At 40.0% G+C, this 14,484-nt stretch overlaps 1 protein-coding gene across 4 annotated transcripts in view; it reads right to left on the bottom strand.

The window, feature by feature from the left end:
* LOC115213825 (histone-lysine N-methyltransferase SETDB1) overlaps positions 1-14,484 on the bottom strand; it is a 75,529-nt gene that overhangs the window by 23,805 nt on the left and 37,240 nt on the right. For all 4 annotated transcript variants that reach the window (XM_036504417.1, XM_036504418.1, XM_036504421.1 and 1 more), the window contains 8 exons: positions 13,527-13,600; positions 12,720-12,793; positions 10,574-10,632; positions 10,333-10,453; positions 5,932-6,073; positions 4,491-4,664; positions 911-1,009; positions 68-142 (listed from right to left, as the gene is read on the bottom strand). In XM_036504417.1, coding sequence (XP_036360310.1) covers positions 68-142; positions 911-1,009; positions 4,491-4,664; positions 5,932-6,073; positions 10,333-10,453; positions 10,574-10,632; positions 12,720-12,793; positions 13,527-13,600 — 818 coding nt within the window. The remainder of the gene's footprint in view (positions 1-67; positions 143-910; positions 1,010-4,490; positions 4,665-5,931; positions 6,074-10,332; positions 10,454-10,573; positions 10,633-12,719; positions 12,794-13,526; positions 13,601-14,484) is intronic.

Genomic DNA, 14,484 nt, shown 5'->3' with positions numbered 1-14,484 from the left:
AGGATAAACAAAAATTAGCAAAAAAGACAAAAAAAAAGAAGAAAAAAATATTGCAAAGAATACTTACTGAGTTTCTTTCTCAACATGTTCCGAGGAGAAATAATATTATCAATGTCGATTCTCTCCCCAAGGGCATCTTCATCTGTAAAAGAATATTTCAAAGAAAATGACAAGGCCACCAATCAAAATAATAACAGATACGTACCCTGTCCAATCCTGGGTGCTTTTTATGGGTCAAGACAAAAAAACCTTCAATTGGGAGGATGGGAGGAGGGTAATCCTCCCTCCTCCACTTGACAAATGGTGTTGGTTTGTTCATCCCCATTACTAGGGGGTTGGCAAAGATGCCACATCCAAATGTGGCCAATGCCAGTACCCCGACTGGCTCTCGTACCAGTGGCACATAAAAAGCACTATCTGAACGTCATCCATTCCAGGACCACCTGACTGGCTCCTGTACTGGTGGAATGTAAAAAAGCACCCACTACACTCTTGGAGTGGTTAGCGTTAGGAAGGGCATCCAGCTGAGGAAACACTGCCAGATCAGATTGGAGCCCGGTGCAGCCACCTGGCTTCTCAGACTTCAATCAAACCGTCTAACCCATGTCAGCATGGAAAACAGACGCTAAACAATGATGACAACGACTAGGGGTCAAGCCCTTTGAGGTGAGGCATCAATATGGCCACAGTCCAATGATCAGTGCCAGTAATAAATGGCCTCCTTCACCATTTGTTCTTTTACTACAGAACAAAGAAAGGAAAAGAGTAAACAGTTTCATTTTACTTGATTTTGAATTAAATGGAGTGAAATGTTTTGCAGGATGACCACAGAAGAATATGTCTGAGAACAAAGATAATCCCTTGGCCCATGAATGATGACATTAATACAATACGAGAAACAAGAACTCACCAAGATCTCCATCTGTCTGTGCAGCCAATCTCTCTTGGAGGACACTTGCCATGTCCCTTCCTTGTTTGTGGCTACTAATACTGCTGGTCTGGTATTGTTCTGCAATAAACACAAAGGCAAAAAGTTGTTTTTTTTAAATAAATAGATGCTGAAAAATGGGTAGAAAAGGTAATAGAGGTAATCAGAGTAAGTGACAGAATACTTAAGATTAGATTAGTGCTTCATCATGGATTAGCAACCATTATATTGGCCTATGCCCCTCAGCCGGGGCTACCCGATGGACAGAAAGACTGATTCTATGACACCCTACTGCAGACTACCTCGTTGACGAACGACAGAGACCTTCTCTTTGTGGCTGGTGACTTCAATGGTCACGTTGGACGACATACTGGGGGCTTCCATGGTGTACATGGAGGCTATGGTTATGGTTCCCGCAACGAGGAGGGAACCAGGCTGCTGGAGTTCTGCGATGCAAATGATCTTATGGTTTGCAACACTAACTTCAGGAAACCTACCAGCCACCTAGTCACCTACCGATCGGGCCGACATACCAGCCAAATTGACTACATCCTTGCCAGGAAAAGGGAAAGATGGCTGCTTATAAATGCCAAAACCTTCCCAGGTGAAGAATGTACCCCGCAACATAAACTGATAGACTGGTAGTTAGTGACTTTAGGATCAGGACTAAGAGGACAACCAGAAGACGACCAACATGGAGGAGAAGGATCTGGAAGCTTAAAGATCCTGCGAGTGGACAGAGACTTAAGGACATATTACTTGAAGCCTTTGACGAAGTAGAAGGGGATATAATTTCACATGGGGTAGAAGACAACTGGAGGTCTCTAAGGGACAACCTGCTGAGAGCCACTGACCAGATCTGTGGCTGGTGCATAGTCCCCTCTTGACCCAAAATAACGTGGTGGTGGAACAATGTTGTAGACAGGGCTATTAGAGATTAGAGAAAAGAGACAGGCTTGGAAGGACTGGAAAAATGGTGGTAGCAGGGAATTGTATCAGACTACCAAAAGATAAGCTAGGAGACAGGTTTATTTAGCCAAAGAGGAAGCAGATAAGAAAAAATTTGCCAATGTTCTTTGCCGTGAGGACCAAAGACTTGAGGTATTCCGTGTTGCAAGACAGTGTGTGAGAGAGAATTATGATGTGGTAGGAGAGAAATGTGTTCGCATGGATGATGGCTCACTTGCGGTGAATGAGGATGCAAAGAGAGGTTTGGAGACACCATTATGAGAGGCTGCTAAATAAGGAAAATGAATGGGATAAAGAGAGTCTGCCGAATGTCGACCCAACAGAGGGACCAGCTATCCGAGTTGACAGTTCCTTAGTAGTTAAGGCAATTAGAAGCATGAAGACAGGGAAAGCCACAGGCCCATCAGGAATTACTGCAGAGATGCTCAAAATATCTGGTAGTGTCGGCTATAGCCTAATCACCCGTTTAGTTAACCCAATGACTGGTGTAGCAGCATACTAGTCAACTGCTACAAAGGTGACGGTGACGCTTTAGATACAAATAATTACAGAGGTATCAAGCAGTTGGATCAGGTAATGAAGATTACGGAGGGGGTCATAGCCCAACTGATTAGGGAGAGAGTCAGCTTGGATGAGATGCAGTTTGGTTTCGTGCCAGAGAAAAGCACCACTGATGCCATATTTCTGGTAAGACAGCTGCAGGAGAAATACCTAGCTCCTCTATGCTGATGACTTTGCTCTAATTGCTGAGTCACTATCAGAACTAGAGGAGAAGTTTCAGGTGTGGAAGTAAGGATTAGAATTGAAGGGCCTTAAAATCAACCTAGCTAAAACCAAAGTCCTAATATGTAGGAAGGCAGGCAAATCACAAACACCTTCAGGTAGATGGCCCTGCTCGATCTGTAGAAAAGGTGTAGGTAGAAACTCTATAAGATGCACCAAGTGTAAGCTATGGACACATAAGAGGTGCAGCAATGTCAAAGGAAGGCTAACTAGGAAGATGGTTTTTGTATGTGGCAGATGCTCAGGAACAATAAACACTGAAAATGCTCTGAGACCAACTTCCATCACTTTCCAGGGAGAAAAACTAGAAATAGTTGATAGTTTCCGTTACCTAGGTGACCAAGTCAGCAGCGGGGGCGGGTGTGCTGAAAGTGTAACTGCTAGAGTAAGAATAGCTTGGGCAAAGTTCAGAGAGCTCTTACCCCTGCTGGTGACAAAAGGCCTCTCGCACAGAGTGAAGGCAGACTGTATGATGCGTGTGTACGAACAGCCATGCTACATGGCAGTGAAACATGGGCCGTGACTGCTGAGGATATGCGTAAGCTCGCAAGAAATGAAGCCAGTATGCTCGATGGATGTGTAATGTCAGTACTCATACTCGGCAGAGTGTAAGTACCTTGAGAGAAAAGCTGGACCTAAGAAGCATCAGTTGTGGTGTGCAAGAGAGACGTTTGCGCTGGTATGGTCATGTGGCGAGAATGGATGAAGATAGTTGTGTGAAAAAGTGCCACACCCTAGCGGTTGAGGGAACCTGTGGAAGAGGCGACCCAGGAAAACCTGGGACGAGGTGGTGAAGCACGACCTTCGAACTTTAGGTCTCACTGAGGAAATGACTAGCGACCGAGTCCTCTGGAAGTGTGCTGTGCGCGAGAAGACCCGGCAGGACAAGTGAGTCCATAACCCGTGGCCTTCTACATGGGATGGAGCCGGCCTACGTATGCATACCTTCCCTTCTTGGGACACAAAACTCTACTTGTGAAGATCTGTTGAGGCAAGTGAGGATCAGAATCGAAATCGATCAATGGAAATTGCAGATGTGTTACCAGTGCCGGTGGCATGTCGAAACTCTACTTGTGAAGAGCCGTTGAGGCAAGTGAGGATCAGAATTGAAATCGATCAATGGAAATCGATCAATGGAAATTGCAGATGTGTTACCAGTGCCAGTGGCATGTAAGAGAACCTTCCGTTTCGCGACCGTTGCCAGCACCGCCCCGTTTCGTGTCCGTTGCCAGCCTCGCCTGGCCCTCGTGCCGGTGGCACATAAAAAGCACCATCCGTTCGTGGCCGTTTGCCAGCTCTGTCTGGCACCTGTGCGGGTGGCACGTAAAAAGCACCCACTACACTCTCGGAGTGGTTGGCGTTAGGAAGGGCATCCAGCCGTAGAAACACTGCCAGATTTGACTGGGCCTGATGAAAGCCTTCTGGATTCACAGACCCCAGTAGAACCGTCCAACCCATGCTAGCATGGAAAACGGACGCTAAATGATGATGATGATACTATATGTTTTTCATGCTGGCATAGGATGAACGGTTTGACAAGAGCTGGCAAGCCAGAGGGCAGCACCAGGCTCCCAGGTTTGCTTTGGCAACACCAAATACTTTACAGAGTGTAACTGGATATGTTTTATGTGGCACCAGCACTGGTGGGGTCACCAAGTAACTTACAAGGCAAAGTCCCAGTTATCCAGATTATTTATTAAAACAGAAAATCTTTTGCAAGAGTGCGAATGAAATGGAATAAATGATGTCCCTGATATGATGTGGGCTCAGTTCTCTAAAGCGCACTTTGGAACTATATAGGAAAGTTTACCTCTTTTCTTTTCGGCTGATGCACTGCTTGATTTTGGATTCCGTTGCATCTTCAGCCAAGGTGCTTCCCAAGAGTTTGCACCAGTTCCATTTTGGTTATTGTTAGATGTTGTGCTCTTCTTAGCAACTGACCTCTTTTTCTGGTCAGGTCCATGTTGGGTTCTGGAGATTTTACCTGGCAGAAGCAAATATGATAGCATTGATGAAGGTAACTCAAAAGCATTTCAAGAAAAATATGAAGAATATTACAGAAAGAATTTATTGTAGAATATTAAAGATATTGTAAGGAAAAAATTGAAAACTTAAATAAATAGCTAAATGGATTATTTGAAAAACATCCAAAGATGGTAATCTTTATCTCCAACATAATAATACAGTATTCTGTGTTGTAACACAACCTCCCTGTTATGTTGGAGATGAAGATTACTTTTTGATATTAATACTGCTTAACTCACTGGCTATTTGTGATACCAGTGCTTCAACAGACACTGATAGTCTACATATTGTCCGCAGGAGATTTATCTGCTATGATGTTACTGGACATCTGTCATTGAAGAGATAAAATCAGTGAAATCACATGATCTGGCAGTTCTGGTGGTCATAGTAGATGGTCCACATCTGTCAATAATGTAAATAAGCATGCTTTTATACAGCACGAGTCCTTGTGAGAGATCCCCTCAAAGTAAATAACACACAAATTTTGTATCCCAACACAACCTCCATGCTAAGCTGGAGATCAGGATTATCTTTAGGTATTCATACTGATTCTGTCGCCATCAATTATTTTTTAATCAACCCACTGGCTATTTGCAGCACCGTTGCCAGAATAGACACCGAGACTCTATATATCACTGACAGGAGATTCAGCTCTTATCTCGACATCTGTCACTGACGACATCCATCTGCTGGACATTGGTCACATAGCAGGGTGAAATCAGGTGATCTGGAAGTTTTGGTGGACAAAGACAATTCTCATCAGCCAACAACATAATTATGTATGCTTTTATGCAGCATGAGTCCTTATTAGAGATCCTCTTGAGGTAAATAACACAACATTTTGTGTTCTAACACAACATCCACATTAAGTTGGGGATCAAGATATCTTTTGGTATTCATACTGACTGCTTCTGCCACTATTAATTTATACATCCAAGGTATAATTGAATGAGAAAGTAACTAATATATTGTCCATGAAATATCCAAGGATATTGTATAAAAGAATCTAAGAAGCCAATGTGTAAAAGGAGCATCTGATAGCACAAAAGAAGTGCCACAAAAAGGAAGCCGATTTTCCTAAGAAAAGATGGTTCTGGAGTATCTGAAACTGAGAAAAAAATTAAAACAAACTTGTCTGACCTCTATAGATTTGCTCAAGAACAAGTTCATAAATATTTGAAGTCAAAAATCATAGTAGAAGCAAGTCAACTTTAAAAAGAACATACTTGCAACGTGCGTGTCTTCGTCATCAATCTCGACTGTTTGGGCACGAGTATATTCTACAACTGGTTTGTTGCCTCTGGAAGCAGCTACAAGGCGTTGCCGCTTGTTCTTAAAACCAGTCAACTTGTTCGTCTCAGCCCGGGCCTAGACAGAGAAGAAAACAACAAAAATAAGAAATCTATCTATATAGTCTCATTCTGGTTTCATTCGAATAAATAAATTAGTCCATCAAACTGTAATATGTCCATGGTCTCTCTCTTCTACTTCATTCATCCAACTGTAGACACTATGCCTGACATAGTTTTGTGCCTCAGCAGATCCTGTAAAACCACCCAACCCATGCCAGCATGGAAAGCAGACATTAAATGATGATTATCATCATCATCATCATCTAATGCCCATTTTCCATGCTGGCATGGGTTGGACAGTTTGACAGGATACGGTGAACCACAAGGCTGCACTGAACTTCAATGCCAGCTTTGGCATGGTTTCTACTGACGGATACCATTCCTAATACCAACCAATTAACAGCAGGTGCTGGGTGCTTTTTTCATGCCACTGGCAAGGCCACCAAATAACTTGCAAGTCAGGAAAAGAGCAAGGAAAGAAGCACTTGCAACTAAGGGAGGGAGGGTGTATTTGAGATGAGGAGGTAGCTTTATACCAGGCATTGAGAGGCTGAAGAGGGACAAGCATAGATGTCTCACTATGGAGAGCATTATACAAATGCTCTCTAGTTAAACTATTTTAACTCTTAGACCAATCATTGAAAGGTTAATGAGTAGCAGAAGACAAAGCAAGATTTGTTGAAGACAAAATATTTTGCAAAGGTCTTTTATAGACCTTTAAATCTTGTAATCCCTTGACTTTAAATCTTGTAATCCCTTGACTTTAAATCTTGTAATCCCTTGACTTTAAATCTTGTAATCCCTTGACTTTAAATCTTGTAATCCCTTGACTTTAAATCTTGTAATCCCTTGACTTTAAATCTTGTAATCCCTTGACTTTAAATCTTGTAATCCCTTGACTTTAAATCTTGTAATCCCTTGACTTTAAATCTTGTAATCCCTTGACTTTAATCTTGTTATCCCTTGACTTAAATCTTGTTATCCCTTGACTTTAAATCTTGTTAATCCCTTGACTTTAATCTTGTAATCCCTTGACTTTAAATCTTGTAATCCCTTGACTTTAAATCTTGTAATCCCTTGACTTTAAATCTTGTAATCCCTTGACTTTAAATCTTGTAATCCCTTGACTTTAAATCTTGTAATCCCTTGACTTTAAATCTTGTAATCCCTTGACTTTAAATCTTGTAATCCCTTGACTTTAAATCTTGTAATCCCTTGACTTTAAATCTTGTAATCCCTTGACTTTAAATCTTGTAATCCCTTGACTTTAAATCTTGTTATCCCTTGACTTTAAATCTTGTTATCCCTTGACTTTAAATCTTGTTATCCCTTGACTTTAAATCTTGTTATCCCTTGACTTTAAATCTTGTGATCAATCCCTTGACTTTAAATCTTGTAATCCCTTGACTTTAAATCTTGTAATCCCTTGACTTTAAATCATGTAATCCCTTGACTTTAAATCTTGTGATCAATCCCTTGACTTTAAATCTTGTGATCAATCCCTTGACTTTAAATCTTGTGATCAATCCCTTGACTTTAAATCTTGTTATCCCTTGACTTTAAATCTTGTTATCCCTTGACTTTAAATCTTGTTATCCCTTGACTTAAAATCTTGTTATCCCTTGACTTTAAATCTTGTTATCCCTTGACTTTAAATCCCGTTATCCCTTGACTTTAAATCCCGTTATCCCTTGACTTTAAATCCAGTTATCCCTTGACTTTAAATCCCGTTATCCCTTGACTTTAAATCCCGTTATCCCTTGACTTTAAATCTTGTAATCCCTTGACTTTAAATCTTGTAATCCCTTGACTTTAAATCTTGTGATCCCTTGACTTTAAATCTTGTGATCCCTTGACTTTAAATCTTGTGATCAATCCCTTGACTTTAAATCTTGTGATCAATCCCTTGACTTTAAATCTTGTGATCAATCCCTTGACTTTAAATCTTGTTATCCCTTGACTTTAAATCTTGTTATCCCTTGACTTTAAATCTTGTTATCCCTTGACTTTAAATCTTGTTATCCCTTGACTTTAAATCTTGTTATCCCTTGACTTTAAATCTTGTTATCCCTTGACTTTAAATCTTGTTATCCCTTGACTTTAAATCTTGTTATCCCTTGACTTTAAATCCTGTTATCCCTTGACTTTAAATCTTGTTATCCCTTGACTTTAAATCTTGTTATCCCTTGACTTTAAATCTTGTTATCCCTTGACTTTAAATCTTGTTATCCCTTGACTTTAAATCTTGTTATCCCTTGACTTTAAATCTTGTTATCCCTTGACTTTAAATCTTGTTATCCCTTGACTTTAAATCTTGTTATCCCTTGACTTTAAATCTTGTAATCCCTTGACTTTAAATCTTGTAATCCCTTGACTTTAAATCTTGTTATCCCTTGACTTTAAATCTTGTAATCCCTTGACTTTAAATCTTGTAATCCCTTGACTTTAAATCCTGTTATCCCTTGATTTTAAATCCTGTTATCCCTTGACTTTAAATCCTGTTATCCCTTGACTTTAAATCCTGTTATCCCTTGATTTTAAATCTTGTAATCCCTTGACTTTAAATCTTGTAATCCCTTGACTTTAAATCTTGTAATCCCTTGACTTTAAATCCTGTTATCCCTTGATTTTAAATCTTGTAATCCCTTGACTTTAAATCCTGTTATCCCTTGACTTTAAATCCTGTTATCCCTTGACTTTAAATCTTGTTATCCCTTGACTTTAAATCTTGTTATCCCTTGACTTTAAATCTTGTTATCCCTTGACTTTAAATCTTGTTATCCCTTGACTTTAAATCTTGTTATCCCTTGACTTTAAATCTTGTTATCCCTTGACTTTAAATCTTGTAATCCCTTGACTTTAAATCCTGTTATCCCTTGACTTTAAATCTTGTTATCCCTTGACTTTAAATCTTGTTATCCCAAGCCATAAAGGTGCTCCAGCTGGCACCAATTCCTTCTGATCAAACACAAACCAAATCAATGCAGTACATTCTTTTCTACTCTAGGCACAAGAGTAGAAATTTTGGGGGAAGGGAGCCAGTCAATTAGATCGACCCCAGTACGCAACTGGTACTTAATTTATTGAACCCCAAAAGGATGAAAGGTGAAGTTGACTTTGGCGGAATTTGAACTCAGAACGTAAAGAGAGACAAAATACGCTAAGCATTTCGCCTGGCATGCTAACGTTTCTGTCAGCTCACCACCTTCTTGTTTTAATATTCTTTTCTACTCTAGGCACAAGGTCCAAAATTTTTAGAGAGGGGGCCAGTCAATTAGTATACAACAGGTACTTAATTTATCGACCCCCAAAAGGATGAAAGGCAAAGTTAACCTTGGCAGAATTTCAACTCAATGCAGTATATTATTTTGGCTTTGCTAATTTTTCTAAGTCTAATAAAACACAAACTCAGAGAAGTGTTATATTAAACCATAGGTTCTTAAAGTGGGCATTACTGCCCCACTCCCGCCCAGTGAGCATTGAGACATCCAGGTGAGCATTGGTGCTTAAGGGGGCAGTGGGAGGGCGATATTATAGTATTGTATACAAATTATATAATATATTAAATATCAAATGATTCATAGTATATATAAATTAGTAAAATATAAAATATTTATTTATGCATAAAAATAAGGGTGGAGGCACTGAGGGTATTATGTGGCCATGGGGGGGGGGAAGAGGCAAAAAATTTGCAAACCTCTGTATTAAACCATGCACTTAAAATACATCCAGTTTGGTTTAGTTTTTATCAATACAGCTCATCATCCTCTTCATCAATTGGTGTCATCTGCTCTCAACAAGTTCAAGATCAGATGTGCATTTGGGGCCTTTTCTTACACATTCACCATAGTTTAGTCCATTGTAGGTCTTCCTCTTGAGCATTTGCCATTTAGCTTTCCTTTAGTCTTTGTATATATTGTGCTCTTACTATGTTACCAAAGTACTTCAACTTACTTTTTTCTTAATAGCTGAGAGTAAAGATCTTTTTGCAGTTTCTCATTGTAGCACTTCTTTAAGCACTTTTTATGTCTTTCTCAACATTCTTCTAAATAACCCACATTTCAAAAGCTTATAGTTTGTCAGAATCTTCATCAATGTCCATGTTTCTACACCACAAAATAGTTCGGATGATGTCCAACACTGACACGGCCTACTGTTTCTATAATGTATATTCCTTGATGTTAAAGCTTTTGACATATTTTAAAATGCCATACAGATACATAATTAATTTCCTGCACTAAAAAAACAACATTTAAAAGTTATTAGGCAACTAACCAAAGCTGAAAAGAGCGGTTCCAATCTTGTTGATCCTCTGTAAATCCATTCTGTCCTTTTATCAGCAGAAAAATACATTTTCACTAAACTGGCATCAACCTCGACCACTTTAGCTGTCCACCTGCAATGAAGAACACAGATTGAGAGACCAATATAAACCCCTTGTGATTAATAAATAACCAGACAAAAGCCATAAATAGCCAACCAAATCAAGAAGGAGAAACAAAGAGAAAATTCTTACCATTCTCCCATCCACTCCGTTTTGACAACTTGGTTTTTCTGAAGCTGCACCATTGGTCGCTGTGAAGATTAGAACATGAAAAGACTTTAGTTTCGGCCTCCAACAACTTTACTAGATAGATAGATAGATAGATAGATAGATAGAGAGAGAGATAGAGAGAGAGAGAGAGAGAGAGAGAGAGAGAGAGAGAGAGAGAGAGAGAGAGAGAGAGAGAAAGAGACTGAGTTACTGGTTGTACTATTTTTATTTTTATGACCTTGCTCTAATTGCTGAGTCACTATCAGAACTGGAGGAGACGTTTCAGGTGTGGAAACAAGGATTAGAATCGAAGGGCCTTAGAGTCAACCTAGCTAAAACCAAAGTGCTAATAAGTAGGAAGGAAGACCAATCACAAATGCCTTCAGGTAGATGGCCCTGCTTGATCTGTAGAAAAGGCGTAGGTAGAAACTCTATAAGATGCACCAAGTGTAAGCTATGGACACATAAGAGGTGCAGCAATGTCAAAGGAAGGCTAACTAGGAAAATGGTTTTTGTATGTGGCAGATGCTCAGGAGCGATAAACACTGAAAATGCGCAGAGACCAACTTCCACCACATTCCAAGAAGAAAAGCTAGAAATAGTTGATAGCTCCGTTACCTAGGTGACCAAGTCAGTAGCGGGGGTGGGTGTGTTGAAAGTGTAACTGCTAGAGTAAGAATAGCCTGGGCAAAGTTCAGAGAGCTCTTACCCCTGCTGGTGATAAAAGGCCTCTCGCTCAGAGTAAAAGGCAGACTGTATGATGCATGTGTACGAACAGCCATGCTACATGGCAGTGAAACATGGGTCGTGACTGCTGAGGATATGCGTAAGCTCGCAAGAAATGAAGTCAGTATGCTCCGATGGATGTGTTATGTCAGTGTTCATAATCGACAGAGTGTAAGTACCTTGAGAGAAAAGTTGGACCTAAGAAGCATCAGTTGTGGTGTGAAAGAGACGTTTGCGCTGGTATGGTCATGTGACGAGAATGGATGAAGATAGTTGTGTGAAAAAGTGCCACACCCTAGCGGTTGAGGGAACCTGTGGAAGAGGTAGATCCAGGAAAACCTGGGACGAGGTGGTGAAGCACGACCTCCGAACTTTAGGTCTCACCGAGGAAATGACTAGAGACCGAGACCTTTGGAAGTGTGCTGTGCATGGGAAGACCTGGCAGGACAGGTGAGACCATAACCCATGGCCTCTACCTGGGACGTAGCCAGCCCACTTATGCATACCTTTCCTTCTTGGGACACAAACCGTACTTGTGAAGACCTGTTGAGGCAAGTGAGAGTCAGAATCAAAATCGAAAAACATCAATGGAAATTGTAGCTGTGATACCAGTGCCGGTGGCACGTAAGCGAACCATCCGAACGTGGTCGTTGCCAGCACCGCCCCGACAAAGCACCATCCGATCGTGACCGTTGCCAGCCTCGCCTGGCCCCCGTGCCGGTGGCACGTAAAAAGCACCATCCGACCGTGGCCAATTGCCAGCCCCGTCTGGCACCTGTGCCGGTGGCACGTATAAAGTACCCACTACACTCACGGAGTGGTTGGTGTTAGGAAGGGCGTCCAGCCGTAGAAACATTACTAGATAAGACTGGAGTTGGCTTCCCAGACCCCAGTTGAATCATCCAACCCATGCTAGCATGGAAAACGGACGTTAAACGATGATGATGATGACTGAGGGAATTGACATTTAGCTGATTTACATCTAAACTTTACACCAATAATCGTTTCCCGCATTGTCCTCATCATCCAGTGTCCATACTCCATGCTGCTGGGCCTGGACAGTGTAACATGGTTAGACAGGTCACAGGGCTGTGTCAAGCTCTAATGTCTGCTTTGGCAGGGTTTCTACAGCTTGAAGCCCTTCTAAATGCCAAACACTTTACAGAGCGTCCTGGGTGCTTTTTCATATAACCAACAATCCTTAAGGAAAGAGCTACTACATAGAGCAATGATAGCAGGGTTTATATTTATAAGTTTAAGATATCTAATAAAGATATAAGAGTTCAAGGTGTTTTCAGGTAGAAGCAAATCAACAGAAAACAGGAAAAAAAAAAAAACAATCTAAAGTGGCAAGTGTAATACTTCATTAAATATAATTAAATACTTCATTAAAGATACTTACTTCTGGATACTGGGCCAAATATTCCTTGATAAATTCTTGAGAGTCAGGATGGATATCTTCCCAAACATTTTTGCCTGACATTGAGAGGGGGAAAGAAGATTCTTAAATCAACAGACTACTCAACAGAACATTGATCAACTCCAAGAGAGCTTATCTTTTTATGATAATCCATCACTTCTCTGATAATCCATGGGAAGATTTACATTCAATAGAGTAAGCTAAGAAAATATCTAATAATTTCTTTCTTGCTTTCAGTGGCAAATTATATATCAGAAGATATAAAAGCCTAACAATTGAACCATTGTAAACTGTGTGCTTTTGCTAAGAAAATTTTATATCCTGGTGTTGGATAAATAATTGAACGAAGCAGGTGGAAAGAAAGTATTCCCACGACGCACTACGATTACTGTTGCACGAGGTTAAAAGCACTCTGTTAACGGCTCACAATGAACAGCTGATAGTTCTTTATTTAATAGCAATGTGTCAGTTAGTCCACTTATGGTCACTTGCGGGTGGTCAGAATCCTTCCACGACAGAAAACAATAGTGTTGATGATATCCTTCCATTAGGTAGGTGGAGTCCTTAATGACATAACCAGGCTGTCAATATCATTATCATTAACATACATGTATAGAAACTTACATACATACATACACACATTCAAACATACCACTGATTGGAATACAACCTTTCAAACTACCAATTTTATATAATAGATTTTAAATTTATGTAATTATTTTAATGACTTTAATGTTATTACAGAGCAATAGATTCATGTTGCAAAGGAGAAAAATAGTAAAGACTTACTCTGTTCATAGACACGGTGTATCTCTTTGGGGAGGCAATACTGGGCATAGCCATCATCAAAAAATATCAGGAACCTGGAAAAAAACACAAAAAGTGGCTATCACAGTTCATTTTATATTTTCCCCCCCAACCTAGTCAAACACTGATCCATCAATCCACTTACAGATATAAATACTAGTTTCAGCCCTATTTCCTCACCCCTACAAGAATGGTATCTTGGTTACTCAACAGAAATATTTAGTTCTGACCAATCCACAATAGGATGTAGTCATGATGTATGGTAGTATTATTGTTAGATATTGCAAAATTCTACTACAAACATTTGAAAAGAACGATTAAATATAAAGATGTCCAAATTAAATTGCTAAATTGTGTTCTTTTTGTATTACAGCTTTTGAGGGGCAAAAGCTGGTATTTATATTGGATCTGTGGGCTTTTTTTTTCTCTTTTATTTTGTGACATTTCAATGTGGACATGTGGTTAGAATATTACAGGAAAGAACCTCAAGAAAGATTCTTCAATCAAAGCCAACCAACAGCAAAATGTTTGGATAACATCCATAGTCTCCATTGGTCACACTTGGGAATCCAGTCAGGAAAAGACGGTTGCTTCCAATGAGACTCTTTAGGGTGGGGTGCTTGGAGACTTTACACCCACAGCCTTCTCAGGAATGACAGGCAGAGAAAATGAATGGATGGATGTAGGAAGGGGTCAAAAACTGACCTTTATTTGCAATCAGTATCCTTCATAAAACATCTCTAAACTTAGCCTTTTTTTAAAGCACCCATGAAATCCCTGATAATGTCGTTCAATGATTTACATAGCATGATCATCTCCAATTTGTCTCTTAATGCTTAATGAAATAGTTTTCTAAATTTGATGAAGGGCTCTACCTAAATCCTTATATCTTTCCTCTTCTTCACAGCAAAGAAACATCTAAAAAGGGTCATCAGTCTGC

This window comes from Octopus sinensis, linkage group LG7, assembly GCF_006345805.1.
Source record: "Octopus sinensis linkage group LG7, ASM634580v1, whole genome shotgun sequence".
Classification (NCBI taxonomy): Eukaryota; Metazoa; Mollusca; class Cephalopoda; order Octopoda; family Octopodidae; genus Octopus; species Octopus sinensis.
This window is presented reverse-complemented; position numbering and strand designations above follow the sequence as displayed.